Genomic DNA, 14,437 nt, shown 5'->3' with positions numbered 1-14,437 from the left:
CCTGAAGTTCTCCTGTGTAAATGTTCTAAAATGTTCTAAATGTAAATGTTTTCTTTGTATTGTTGATGCATTTTTAAGCAATTCTACCCTTCTTCTCATCATAAATTGTGCTTAACTGTTGGCAAACTACAAGACATAATGAAAGTTGAACTGAGAGCAGGTGACAAATGTGAATAAAGAACACATTTGTGAATTGCTTATTTATTTCTTGTTTAAATTAATGTGTTTTAGCAGATGATCTCATAAACTTTGTACTTGTGCTTCAGATTTATTCATTATCATCATCCATGGTGAAGTGTGTTAACTATTTACACCACATTTTCCTTAGACACAGAGCTGACATCATACTGAAGTGTTTTCAGTGTCAAACAGCTAGAGTGGGACTCATTTTCAGCCCGAAAGTTTCATGGCTCAGACCATGGTAAGTCATAGTTATCAGATAGTCATAATCATGAGCTAGTTATAGTGAGATGGTAAGTCATAATATTGAGATTAAAAGTCATTTCTCTCCAAGTGCATGGAAAAGTAAAAGCTGCTGGCTTTTACCTACGCAGTCTAATTTCGCTATTCACTTAACTAGCATGCTGTGGTTCCTGTGTTCCTTGTTACTAAGAAGCTAAAATGACATCTGTTTGTAGGTAGTCTAACTAGTTAGTTTGCCACTAATCTTCTGCCACAAATTCCTGTAAACTTTACTCTCTAAGACATTTTAGATTTCTGTCCAGTGAGTTTACTGTGATTTTACTGTTGCTGTTCTAGAAACAATATTTAGTTTTATTTAATATATAACTGAATTCTTCTCATGTCATGAATTTATTCTTTTAGAAATGACGAATAAAAAATCAAGTTATTTAGCAATGAAAAAGAACCAGTAACAGTCTGAGCCAGACTGATGGTGGTCTGGATGGATAAAGATAAAATTCTAATGATACCCATCCCTACAGCTGGTTAGAGGCTTCGCCCTGATTTAAGGCTGATGAGCAAATCACTGTTCAAATTACTTCACTATAAGTCTGATTTAACCAGTTATTTTTTGTGATCATTATTTTTTATGGTGCACAGTATGATCAATCTCAAAACTGTGGATTACTTTATTTTCTCCCACAATAAAGGGCAATCTAAATCATTCATGTAGATTTTAATAATACTTTTTACCTTTGAAATAAAACAACACATCATTGTATCTGTAAATTGTCTAATTATTGCCAAAGCATGTATCAGTAATATAGTTTTTTTTTAAATGAATATGTTGCATTGAATGTCGATTTAAACAAGCTTCTAGCACCGGTGCTAGTAGAGGAAAAAGCTAAGTCTGGAGCCCTGAAGAGGAGTAAGCCCCTCTAAGGGTCTGTCTGTGCACTGCCTTCATGAATGATACAAATATGCAACTGATGGACACAGTAAGAGACACTTAAATCATTTGTTCTGTGTCCAACAATCATGCAATTTCAGAACTATGACTTGCCCCTTTTTGCTGTTAATGGCGATCTTTAATTACAGAACTAATATTCCACAGTGCTTCTGCGGAGGACATTTTGGTATTTTGAAGTACCATGCTGCCACTCAGTGGAGCTAGAATGAACACATACTGACTGGGACTGGAAATGTAGACTTAAAGAGTTTTGGCTCCCATTGCACTTGCAAATTAGTCCATTATTAGCAGAATGATTCTTTCAAATGTAACGATAAAAGTTTAGTGGTAAAAATTAATCCCACGGGGATCTAGTGCAAGAAAATATTCTACGCTTTCATTAAATGATAACGTTTCTGCCTGTGTGTACGTCAGGCAGGCAGACCCACACTTTACACGCAATAGGCAAGCACGATTATTATGGGACAAACGTGTTGCTCGCCATGTCGGAAATTACACGTAGCCCCTGAAAGCACCACTCGGCCTGCTGTAAACTGCATAGTGATTCTGTGGATTATCCCTATCTACTGGGGCGGGCCTTTTCCGTGTTGCTGCTACAGGGATACCAAGATGGAAATTCAGGGGCTATCTGAAGCCCAAAACATTCACTCTCAACATGGCGCCCTACATAGAACCACTTCGTCTCCACTTCGTTCGTCTACAGGATCGAGACCTCGTTTTATTTGCGCTGAAAATGAAACGGACGGACAACTGCCGATGTCTGAACCACAAAGAGACAACAACAACAACACCAGGCCGAGGACATCGCCGTTTCGCCTACTGGCGGAAAATGGCAGCGGGACAGCTTGTTTGCCTATTAGCAAACAGCAACCAACCGATAAAACTAATCTTCCGAAACCGGCTCTTGGACTTAATAACGTGAACACTGAGAAAGAAAATGAGCTCAGCGCACTACTCGATTGTCCTGAGTCCGTTAAACCTGCGTGGAGATACGGGATTGAAAGTGTGGATACTGTAATGCAAATGGCGCTGCCTCTGTTTGAAGGGGAAGAGGAACCGATACCGCAGCGGCAACTAACGTTACCATTTCCAGGTTTACGGCAGCAGCGTGAGGACGGCGCCTTTAAGCAGACTTCACTTGCCACCCGAAGCGCTGCTGCGCCGGAGAGCTTCTGCGCGGCGAACAGGGCAGATAGAACCACCCAGGAATTATTTGTTGTTTTTAATCTCGTTGAAGAGGATGGCAACGGTGAGGAAAGCAAATACCGAGTGGATGTATCATCTGAGGACCGCGATAAAATAAAAGCTAAAAAGCAAGAGTGCTCTAAAGCAAGTCCCTGTGGCTTCATGGAGGTTGGAAACAGCAGTAACGTTCTTCTCTGTGAATCTAATGACAACTTGAACTGTCTTGATACCCAGGCCTTGAAAAAAACTGAGTACGTTTCCAATCTTCTGAGAGGTAATTCTACCGTGGTAAGTGCTAAACAGACTGGTGTCTGTCACCACACTATCAAAGACGTAGTTTTGACAAACAAATATGGCGATAAGATTTGTGGTCAGATTTGTACCGAAAACGACGAGAGTAAACTGGCCAGGGCGCTTTCGCCACAGTCCCGTATTGACGAAAGCAGTGCCTTGGTTTCGGGGAACTCTGGCATTTCGGAAGCCATGGACACCTCGGACTTTATTTCAGACTCAACTGGGCTGCAGGGCAGTGTAAACCCAGTCATGGCCTCCATAAGTCCGCCTGCCAGTGAAACCTTTTCCGGAACTATCACGATAAACAATCAAAGCATCATAGTGACCATAGAAAACGGGATACTGACTCTCGCTGCCCCACCAGAGGGACATGTACACAAAGAGGATGACATGGTCAGCTTGAAGGAGCATCTAGGCATGAAAGACCATGAGGATATTGTTCTTCTTAACTATGACAGTGGCACTAAATCCATCGGGAAGATCAGCACTCTTGCAGTATCCAGCACCAGCCAGCAGGAAGAACCCAAACCTGGTTTGTCTGTGAGTGACTCAGAGCTGGCTCTGGTGGATGACTGCTCATTATCAGAGCTTGGAACTTCTCTGGACTCCTGTTCCATTGTCAAGCAGGAAGCAGGGGTACTGTGTGCTGTAACAGAGGCTGATCTGGTCACCCCATCCCCCAAAGCCACTGTGGCAAGCTGTGACAATGAGGACTTCCAGTCTGTGCCACCAATTAAGTCTAAGAAAGAGACTGTGGCCTCTTTTGGATGCCCAGAACCTGGCTGCTCCAGCTCATTTGATACACGTCAGAAACTCAAGGTTCACCTCCTGCACCACGCAGAAGATCCACGTCCCTACCAGTGCACTGTAGAGGGCTGCGGCTGGGCTTTTGCCACTTCTTACAAGCTAAAGCGGCACCTTCAGTCCCATGACAAGCAGCGGCCACATACCTGCAATTTTGAAGGCTGCGGGCGGCGTTTTACTACAGTGTACAACCTTAAGGCTCATGTAAAAGTACATGAACATGACAATTCCTTCATTTGTGAGATATGCAGTGAGAGATTTCGCAGTGCTGCACGACTTGCCAATCACCAGAGGGTCCACTTTGAGCCGCAGAGGCCCCACAAGTGTGAATTTCCAGGTAATAAAAGTTAATTTTTCAATTTCCACCTTTTCTGTGTACTCTTACTCAACCTGCTGTTGGCCAACAATAGTTGCATTGGACAAGGTAAATTACCCAAAAGGATAGTCGCACAAGGGTTGCACAAAGGTTTTAGAGCTACTAATGAGTAAGGCGATGCTAGAACTACTCACGTCACAGTCATGTGTACTCAGTTTGATTAGTAATTCCAAAGAAATGAGCAAGGCAAAAGCGTTTATGTTGTTGTTAGGGAACCCTGTTTAATTTTAACTTTAAACCTTTTCCAGAAATGAATACAGTAATGTTAACATTTAAACTCATATTGTTGCAATCAGTTTACAGTCTACTGTTGTCTTTCTATAGGCTGTGAGAAAACCTTCATCACCTTCAGTGCCCTGTTCTCCCATAATCGCACTCACTTTAGAGAAACTGGCCACTTCACCTGCACCTACCCAGGCTGTGATAAGACTTATGACAAAGCCTGTCGCCTCAAGATCCATATGAGGAGTCACACTGGTAAGCAGATGCTAGATCTGAGTGTCACTAAAGCTGCTTTTACATGTGCATGCAACCCTGAATTTTTCTAGATATTACACAGAGGATCTGTATTTATGAATGCACATGTCGTAATTAGTTGAACTGGACATTAAACAGACTTTACCCTGCTAATACGCTACTGTAAAGTCCATGCTTCTTGTTTGTACAAAAGTCCACTTTCTTTTTAAGAATAAGTCATTTCTCAATCACATGATGCTGTTAATATGATGCTCTTTGTTTACTAATTTCAAATGAGAGTAGCTGCTAATGCTGCATATTTCCAATACATTACATTACAAAGTGACATTACATTACAAAAATAATATGTCTGAACTGAACTGTCTGAACTGGTTAAAAGGGGGCCAGTTTTGTGATACCAGAAGGACTGGGTTAAGCCCAAACTTATATAGCATATTATCAACTAATTGTCTTGGTGATACAAGCCTCAGATCATGAACACTGATAAATGATCAAATTCCTGTTTCCAGGTGAGAGGCCGTTTGTCTGTGACTCAGAGGGCTGTGCCTGGTCCTTCACCAGTATGTCAAAGTTACTCCGACACAAACGGTAAGTCGTCAGATAACTAATAAACTAGTTGTGTGTGTGTGTGTGTGTGTGTGTTTGTATTTGTGTCATGCTTTTGTGGTTTAGGTTTTGATGAATTTGCAGGTTTTGATTCCCAGTGCCTTATGTTGTGTAGTTTCAGTTTTGATATAGGTTCACCAAAATTGAAGGTGTTTCTTTTTCCACATAATCTCTCTGTTTGTTAAAACATGATAAAATGAAAAAGTTATTTTGCGCTCAATTGCGACTTGATCCAATATCAATTCCTAAAATCCTGAGATTGATCTTTGCATATCTGCACAAATGTTAAAATGTTGTACTGTTGTTTTACAGTGTGATACCTTGCATTGCGAAAGTCTTTTAAACTGTGATGTGAGCAAATACTAAACCGTAAACTGTTTTATTAGACTTTAGTGACTCAGTCTGTACCCTGCAGATAGATAACACTAGGAAGTCAGCAGATCCCAGACTGATCTCTTGTCCACATGAACATTGCAGATGATGTATTAAGCAGAGTTTCAGTTTCTACTGTGTCCTCCCTCTCAGTGGTAATTGTGTGCTTTACTTAGTTGAAGCATTTGCTACTGATGGTTGTTGTCATCATGCATATTTTTTAAATATGCACAATACATATGTTTGCCATGCTTAACTGTTTTGCACATGCCCATAATGTGCATTATACAAAATGTTATTTTCAAGGAAATGTTCACTGTTGAATGAAGAAGTTACCAGATTAAATTCTGTGAAGCATTTTATGCAGCTTTATTTATCCAATGTAACGAACTCATCAAGAATCAAATGTAATCAAATCATATTGAAATGATGTGATTCTGGATTTTCTGGGTCGAAATCCACTCTGTGATTTCATATCCAGCCCTACAATTTATCCGCCCATTACACCAATAATGATGTATGAGAATGTCTCGCTGACCACAATCTCCTTCTCTACATTTATCAGGAAACATGACGATGACCGTCGATTTGTCTGCACAGAGGAGGGCTGTGGAAAGTCTTTCACCCGTGCAGAGCATCTCAAGGGTCACAGTATCACTCATCTGGGCACTAAGCCCTTCCAGTGCCATGCAGAAGGTAGGTAAAGATACCAGAACCAAAATGTGAGTAGCATGTTTTGCTAAGAGGAAGTCAGTTGTTGTAGATTACGTGTTTTTCAAAAATCAAATAGATAAGACTATTTGCAGTTGCAGTATTTGCAGCAAATGAATAGAAAGAAGGTTTTTCTTTGACTCAGTAGAGTACTGTGCAGGTAAATAAATCATAAAATTTTTTTAGTTTCACCTTCCGAGCAAGTAATTGTGACATATATGTATGTTTTTCTTGAGGCTGTAATGCCAAGTTCTCAGCACGCAGTAGCCTGTACATCCACTCCAAGAAGCATAAGCAGGACACCAGCACCCTGAGGACCCGCTGTCCTGTGTCCAACTGCTCCAAGCACTTTTCCTCCCGCAGCAGCCTTAAGAGCCACATGCTCAAACACCACCACCTCAGTCCTGGTTAGTAATGATAGATGTTCCAGTGTTTGTTTGGGGGCCACAGCACACAAGTATGACAGAAAAATACACATGCATATTTTCAAAAAATGAATTCCAACTAGATTGTGTTTGATAACATTTTTGTATGTAGTATTGACAGAGTTAATGTAGAACTTTCCACATTATGATTATGAAACCCATAAACATTCAGCAATGGTACTAAGCCCAGCTAAGCTCACAGTTCAGCATATCTTCAGGCTACACACAGAGAGACATACACACGCATGCATACACACACACTGGCTAGAATTAAGCAGTAGCAGCAGGTGTACAGAAAATGGGTTCTATCAGACAGCACAGGCAGATGGAAAAGGGATCAGAAACAGATTGCTTTAAATTGAGAGTTGAAGTCACTTCTGCTGATTAACAGGAATCTTAGAATCAGCAGGAAAACAACTATCTAGGTCTGTGTCTTCACTTGTCAACAACTGATCTTATAACCATTTGGCTCAAGCTTACTTGATATATAACAGTTGTGTTTAACTCAAATGATTTATTCCACTAGAGGCTGTGGGATAAATGTTGATTATCCTATAACTTTTGCATATCCTCTATCCCAGATGTTTTGAACCAGATGGACACCACACCCACCTTGACCCCCAGTAGCGAGCTTATCAGCTCCAACTCAACAACAGTTGCTGGGTCTGGTATTACTGGGGGCGACCAGCTGAACAATTTGGACCTCAGCTCTCTTTTCTCTGCTGTGCCCGGAGGCACTGCACCTACTGCTGGTATTGGAGTGGGAATTCCTGTTGGCGGTAGCAGCTCTAATGGCACCTTCACCATGGACCTTTCCCTGGTCAGCTCAGGCATCCTCACTATCGACCCCTCCTCAGTTGGAACTACACTTGGTACTAGCACTAGCACCACGTTGGCCAAGACTGTGGACCCTCTTATCCTAGCAGCCAGTGCTGACATGGGCCCTCCCCATGGTCTGGAGGGAACAGTGGGTGATGTCCTGCCCCCACAGGGAACCCTAAACCTAGATGATGTGCAGACGGTTACCCCGGAAGCCCTTGGAACCCTCACTGCTCTCACCGTGCAGGGTGCTGGTGCCTCTGTTGACCCCACTTTACAACACCCACTCAGCTCCTCCAGCACCCTAAGTGTAGAGGCCACAACCACCCTGGCTGTGGCTCCTGTGGCCGAGCTGCTGGCCTCACCCTCTACGGTGGTGGAGGTTGGTGGGCAGAGGGGAGCGGGGCCTCTGCTGGGCTGTGTAGAGGTGCTGGGGTCTCCAGAAGGAGGAAAAGTCCTCACCCAGTTTGTTTTCCCCACTCACAGCAGCAGCTTCAGCTCTCAGAAAGACCCAGAACTCAACTCTGTGTCAGCAAGCAGCTTCCTAGTGAGTAGCCACGCAGTTTTTTAGACTAGCGCATTGGTTGTCTGCAGAAGTTATGAATATTTACATTTTCATTTACAAAGTGTACAATTCTGAAAGGAGAAGAAGATGGATTTTGGGGAATTGCAGAAATATCTGCTATTATCAGCCTCACTGTGGTTGGTACTCAAGTCTATGGGTGGTTTTGAGAATGAGATGTAGGCCTTAAATGTACTACAGCTCAAACAGTTACTCACAATTAGTCTAACAAATTACCTAAACCTAAAATTATCAAAAGCCAAAGCTACGGTGCTCGTCATAAACGCAACTGAGTCTTTTAGACACAGTACAAAAAAACATAATAACATAATATAACATAATATAACATAATAAAAATACGCTGTAAAAGAAATATACATAAGAATTAGATGAGGAGGGTGGAGTAACCAGGGTTAGGTGTACATTGTTCAAGTGTTTGTTGAGCTTTTGTTATTTCTTAGCTTGAAGTGGTCCCACGCCAAAACTTTGCCTTGCTCTCTTCATGTTTACCTTTTGATTTCTATGACAGCTCAAAAGCAGCTTGGGTTTCTCTGTTGAATTTTAATTGTGCCTCCTGTTGCTGCCACATAGTGAAAATCATTTTATTGCTTCAAGACACACTACACAACTTCATTGATACAAAACGTGTCAATTAAATTCCATGTGATTGACTAAATTCTAAGCGATCAGCAATTGATCATCGTTTAATTTTGCCCATCCTCACCACTCAGTCACCTTTTAAGAAAAAATTCCAGAAATGTACTGTGTCCAGCACCACTGCTGCATTGTAATAATAATTATAATAATAATTGCAGTCCTAATGAATACCTATTTTGTGTACAAGGAGAGTGGAGGCTCAGCCAGGACTGACTACAGAGCCATCCAGCTGGCCAAGAAGAAGAAGAAGCAAAGAGGCCCATTAGCTTCTCCTGGTAACACACACTGATCAATTTCAGGCTTTTATTCAATGGCCCTCATTCAGATTGGACAGAGACTAGAGACTAAAGTGACTATACAACAGGGAATGATTTTGATGTTGTCTTTGCCCAATCCAGGGAGTTCAGGATCAGGCCAGAGAAAAACAAAAGGAGCAAAGGCAGCCATTGCACCAGCGCTGCTGGCTCCCTCTGGTGCTCGCTATGGTGAAGGAACTGCAGCCATCAATGGGGGCCTGACTTTGCGCGACCCCGTCACTGGGGCCCAGTATGTCCAGATCCAGCTGCTACAGGTGAGATGCCCAGGTGTCTGATTACACTACAGTTTGTTTTTTCTGACTAGTCTGTGTGTAGATGTGTACTGAGAGAAGCATTTTCTAAATTGGATAGCACAGACTGCACTGAATAGCCACATAAAGCATAGCTGTTGTTGGAAGCCATGCTGACCAATGTATGCATACCTGCAGGACGACCCAGCCAGTGATGGCGATCTGGCCTTTCAGCTGAGCTCTCAGCCCTCCAGCTCCCACTCTCAGCTCACTGTTGACCTGCCTGTCAACATTTTACAGGTGAGACTGTTTTCAGCTACATTTTCTGTTGTCTTTTATTATGCCTCCACACTGGTGTCAGAAGTGATCAAAGCAATTTAAAGAATTTCTTCAAAATTTGGCGCAAATGTTCACTTGGACTCAAAGATGAACTGATTTGATTTTAGTGGGCAAAGTTCAAAGTTACTGTGACCACACAAAACACATTTCACATCCCAAGAATTAATTTGCTAATTATGACAAAATTTCACACAATTAGCCATTACTCAACGCCGTTACTCAGGAACAAAAGGAGAAATTGTGTCCATATTTCCTGCAATATTATAATAATAATAATGGTTGGTGAAGGCATACACCTGTGAGCTGGTAATATTAGTATATATCATATCTCTTTTAGAAACTGTAATGAAAAGCAAGTTAGTGATACAGAGAGGTTATATTTTACAGCAAATCAAACTTTACCCCAAACAAAAATCATGGCACGGTAAGTTTTGTGAAAATACTTTTTATTTCAGTTTTTTTTTTCTTTCATTACTTGCATAAATATTAATGACAGTGAACACAATGATAAAGTAATAAATGTAGATGTGAAGAAAAAAGCAAGTAAAAATTAAAGCTGCAAGCACAGTATATGTGTCGTTACTGTAGTATGGAAGCTTAAGTTTTCCACATGTAGTGAATGCCAGATGGGGAACTGATGACTTCTGCAGTATTCTTTTTGGTTGTGATGTAAGACAGTAGAGCTCTGTTATTGTGTTCACAGGAACCTTCAGTGATGGCTGAGGATGACAACGGCTCTGACAACTCCCAGTTTACAGGAAGCACAATTAACCTTCAGGACTTAGAGTGATCACCAGAGAGCTGCAGGCCAGAGGTGTGCTGCAATGATTGATCTCTCTGGCACCTTATCACTGTCCACAATTTACATCAACAAACATACCTTGAGATGTTTGACTCCATCAAACAGTTGACCTGTTGTTTCCCAAGACTTTGAAAGCATTTTTGGACGTGCTGTCAATATAGTTGAGGAAGGAGGTGGACATGATTTCACATAATGCACCTTGAGAAGAGGATATAAGAGTTCTTTGTTCAGAAGTCCAATTTGTACCAAAATCAAACCTGTGAGCACTCTCATGTCAAAGAGACATCAGAGGCTCCGTAATTCCTCTGCATCCTGTGGGTATTAACAGTAACGGTGTCTATTCCATGGTGCCACATTGCCACTCATGCACACTTGGTGTGCTATCTACGCTCCAGTTGCCTTACAGACACCTCATGCTGTGCACAATTCCACCAGGTTATCTACTTTGTTGTCATTTTGATTTGACAGGTTTTGTTAGATTTATTTTTCATGTTCATGTTGAAAACATGCCTGTTCATGTGTTTATATACAGTATGTAATGAGTTAATACTTAATTGTGAAATTTCATTTGTTTATTTATTGTTTAGCTGTGGGTTTACAGAATGGCAGAGCCAAACACAAAGATGAATTAAAGAATTAAAGCACAATCAGAACAGTTTGTGGAGAGGCCCTCATTTCACCTTTTCACCAATCATGATATGTGTTTAAATCTTAAGCAAATAAAAGATATATTGACCCCAGAAAATATTCAGACCCCTTCACTTTTTGCACACTTTGTGTTGTAGATTTAATCATAAAAGGATAAAATAGACCATTTTGCTTGTCACTCTGTGGCCCTGAGTGTAGACTGGCAAAGTGAAGAATGTTTGAAACTTTTCAAAAGTATTCAGACCCTTATTTTAGTGCTTTGTAGAAACTTACAGCTTTTAGTCTTCTTCAAGTTTATCCCATTCTTCAAGAAGATACTAAAAAATTATGGTGTCACCACCATGCTTCGCCATAAGGGTGGTACTATCCAGGTGACTAACAGTGCCTGGTGTTTGCCAAATGTAGTGTTTGAGGCCCCCAATTTTAGACCACTTGTCCCATAAATCCTTGGATATACTGTCTGTTCTCCATACTCTTTAAGGGGACAAATATGTTGCAAATCATTTTAAATTGAATTTCTTTCCTACCCCTGTCTGCCACTCAAAGCTTTATCTCAGATTGTAATGTGGTGCCCTCTCCCTGTGTTAAAGAGACCGTTCACCCAAATCCATCCATCCATCCATCCATGCATTAACTATACTGCTTCTCCTCAAGGGTACTGGAGCCAATCCCAACTGACACTGAGCAGTCTATCGCATAGCTGACATATAGAGACAACCATTCACACTCATATTCACATCTATGGCCAGTTTAGAGTCACCAATTAAACTAACCTGCATGTCTTTGGAGTGCAGGAGGAAGCCAGAGAACCCAGAGAGAGCCCACAGAGAAAACATGCGAACCTAAATGCTGTGAGGTGACAGAACTAACCACTGCACCATCATGCCACCCTCACCCAAATTCCAACAGAAAAAAAATTAAGCCACTGCTGTACAGTGACATTTCTGAACCAAGAGATGGCGCTCTAGTCATAGAGAGCATTCCACAGGGCTTCCACACAGAGGGCACCACCTGGCTATTGCAAAGTTTAATATGTGGGCATGTATTGGCACTTGCACTCCTTATGTGGATATAAATCCTCATAAAGATATCATTGGATTATTATAGTGACAGCAATTAATTGCCAGTAAGTAATTAGAACCCTCGTGATTTTAAACTGAAATGAAACATACATAAAATTAGGAATATTATATTATTATTACTTATTAATATTATTATAATCACTTGTGTTAGATGTTGCTTGTTGAGTCTCAACCTGCCACTTGCCTTTTGTTGCTCCGAATACATGGAGCTTGCTAACAGCCAGAGTTGGAAAAGCTTTTGACTTGGATTTCCATAGAGAAGCGCAAAATCGCAGGTCTATTTCTACCACACATTCTACACATTCACAGTTTCTATTGAACAACACTGTCATCTATTCAAATCTATTATCAAACACGTGGTCTTTTACAAGCACTCAAATGTTCAGACATAGAGTACATCTGTAGGACTGATATCCAGGCAAAGTTTGTGGTCATATAAATGACAGTAAATCTAACTTTTACAGGTGAGGGACAGCATTAGCAGAGAGAGAAATAACAGAGTGTTGCCGCGAGCCTTATCGCGACAGGTGACTCGCGTGCTCCAGGCCCACCTCTACATAACATGTGGCAACAGGCTTTCAAATGAGGCAATGGAGTCTTCGAAACAGCTTCGACACGTAGAGCCAAAGCACCCTGCATTAAAAGACAAGACAGGGTTCTTTGAGTTCAAAAACGTGAACAAGGACAGAGGCAAGTCTTCAGGGTCACCACAACAACAGGTGTTGCAGCACCGAGAACACTGTGGCTAGCCGTATTGCTAAGGCTAAGAAGCCTTTCACTGTTGGTGAAGAGCTGATGCTGCCTGCTGCTGCGTCATGGTGAGTTGTATTTATAATGCTCTTTACGCGTGTTTGTTTTTATGCCGAATCTATTATTCTGGTAATTAAACAAGGGGTCACTGGAGTCCTAGTCCTCCTCATGTCCACCAACACTTTCTTTTTCTTTGACATATTGAACTGCAGATGGTTCTCCTTACACCAAGTGAGAAAGATGTCCTGTTCTCAGTCTCCTCACACTTACTGATACATCCAACTACTGCAGAGTCATTAGAAAACTTATGAACATGGCAGGTCTCTGTGCAGTAATTTAAGTCTGTGGTGTAGAGGGTGAAGAGGGAAGAAGGGAGGACAATCCCCTGTGGAGCCCCAGTGCTTCTTTATCACTCTGTCTGACATACAGTGGTCAGGTAATCAACAATTCAGGACACAAGGGAGGTATCCACCTGCATCGCTGTGAGTTTCTGACCCAGTAGAGCTGGCCTGATGGCACTAAAGAAGTAAAAAAAAAAAAAAAACACGACCCTCATACTGTTTGCTGGCTCGTCCAGGTGGGTGTGCAGATAGATGATGGCGCCCTCAACTCCTAGTCTGGTCTGATAGGCGAACTGCAACTGGGGGTCCAATAGTGGTTTAAGCATGGGCTGGAGCTGGTCCAGGATGAGTCTCCCCAGGGTCTTTGCGATGTGTGATGTCAGTACCATAGGTACTGTAGTGTAGTCCTTGGAGCCACTGAGACATGACGTCTATGGCACAGGAACGAGACATGACTTTTTAGACAGCACAGGGAAAATTAATGTTGTTAAACCTTTACTTAAAAAGACACACCTTAATCCTGGGTCTCTAAGTAATATAAAAACTAATAGTGATCTTCTTGAACCTTTTCAGTCTGCCTTCAGGGCCTGTCACTCTACTGAGTGGCACTTGTTAAAGAGGTAAATGATCTTCTGTTCTGTGAGTGATTTCACAGTGTGACCGTCAAGAATCCTGCTCTCTCCTTCGATCAGCATGTTAAAGATGTCTCCAAGACCACCTTTGTTCACCTACAGAACATAGCTGAGGTTCTGTCTTTTCTTTCCATGGCAGATGCTGAAATCTTAATTCATGCCTTTGTCTTATCCATGTTGCCAACGAGATTACTGCAAACTGTCTTAGAATCACTTCATCACTCTCACTGCTATTATTATTATAATAATTGTTTAATTCATTGTTATTATAGCTATCATCATTATTAATAATATTACTTTACATGTCTATATGGAATCTGCATTATGTTATGTTCTCTTTCCCTTTGAAGTCACATCACATTGAGACATGTTGGGTGGTGTCAATGAAGGGTCACCATGACCAGTCTAGCCAAAGCTTACACTATAAATTAATACGGCAATGATGAGAGATATTTTGAGATGTCCTTAATAATAGAAAGAAAATATGTAATTGAGGGTCAAAAAGGTCATGTCTAGTGTGTGTGTCTATATTATTCTATATTTGTCATCACTGAGTAATTCTATGAAAGGGTGTCTCATTTTCTGTAATGACATCTCACATACTGCATCCATTTAGAATAAATTGTAATTAAAATA

At 41.4% G+C, this 14,437-nt stretch overlaps 1 protein-coding gene across 1 annotated transcript; it reads left to right on the top strand.

Moving 5' to 3' along the window:
* The first annotated feature begins 1,807 nt into the window (after window positions 1–1,807).
* LOC108877486 (zinc finger protein ZXDC) lies at window positions 1,808–11,001 on the top strand. The gene is made up of 10 exons (XM_018667556.2): window positions 1,808–3,992; window positions 4,356–4,508; window positions 5,018–5,096; window positions 6,052–6,182; window positions 6,434–6,604; window positions 7,204–7,988; window positions 8,848–8,935; window positions 9,059–9,231; window positions 9,406–9,507; window positions 10,250–11,001. Exons 1-10 carry the CDS (start codon window positions 1,832–1,834, stop codon window positions 10,334–10,336), a joined length of 3,930 nt encoding a protein of 1,309 aa, XP_018523072.1. The 5' UTR covers window positions 1,808–1,831; the 3' UTR covers window positions 10,337–11,001.
* Window positions 11,002–14,437: the final 3,436 nt, after the last annotated feature.

This window comes from Lates calcarifer, linkage group LG12, assembly GCF_001640805.2.
Source record: "Lates calcarifer isolate ASB-BC8 linkage group LG12, TLL_Latcal_v3, whole genome shotgun sequence".
NCBI lineage: Eukaryota > Metazoa > Chordata > Actinopteri > Centropomidae > Lates > Lates calcarifer.
Note: the sequence above shows the minus strand (reverse complement) of the source record. Positions and strands in the feature narration are given on the sequence as shown.

Coding starts and splice junctions, on each gene's coding strand:
- LOC108877486 (XM_018667556.2), top strand. CDS start 1,832: ATGGGACAAACGTGTTGCTCGCCATGTCGGAAATTACACGTAGCCCCT. Junction 3,993..4,355: donor CCACAAGTGTGAATTTCCAG/GTAATAAAAGTT, acceptor GTCTTTCTATAG/GCTGTGAGAAAACCTTCATC. Junction 4,509..5,017: donor CCATATGAGGAGTCACACTG/GTAAGCAGATGC, acceptor TCCTGTTTCCAG/GTGAGAGGCCGTTTGTCTGT.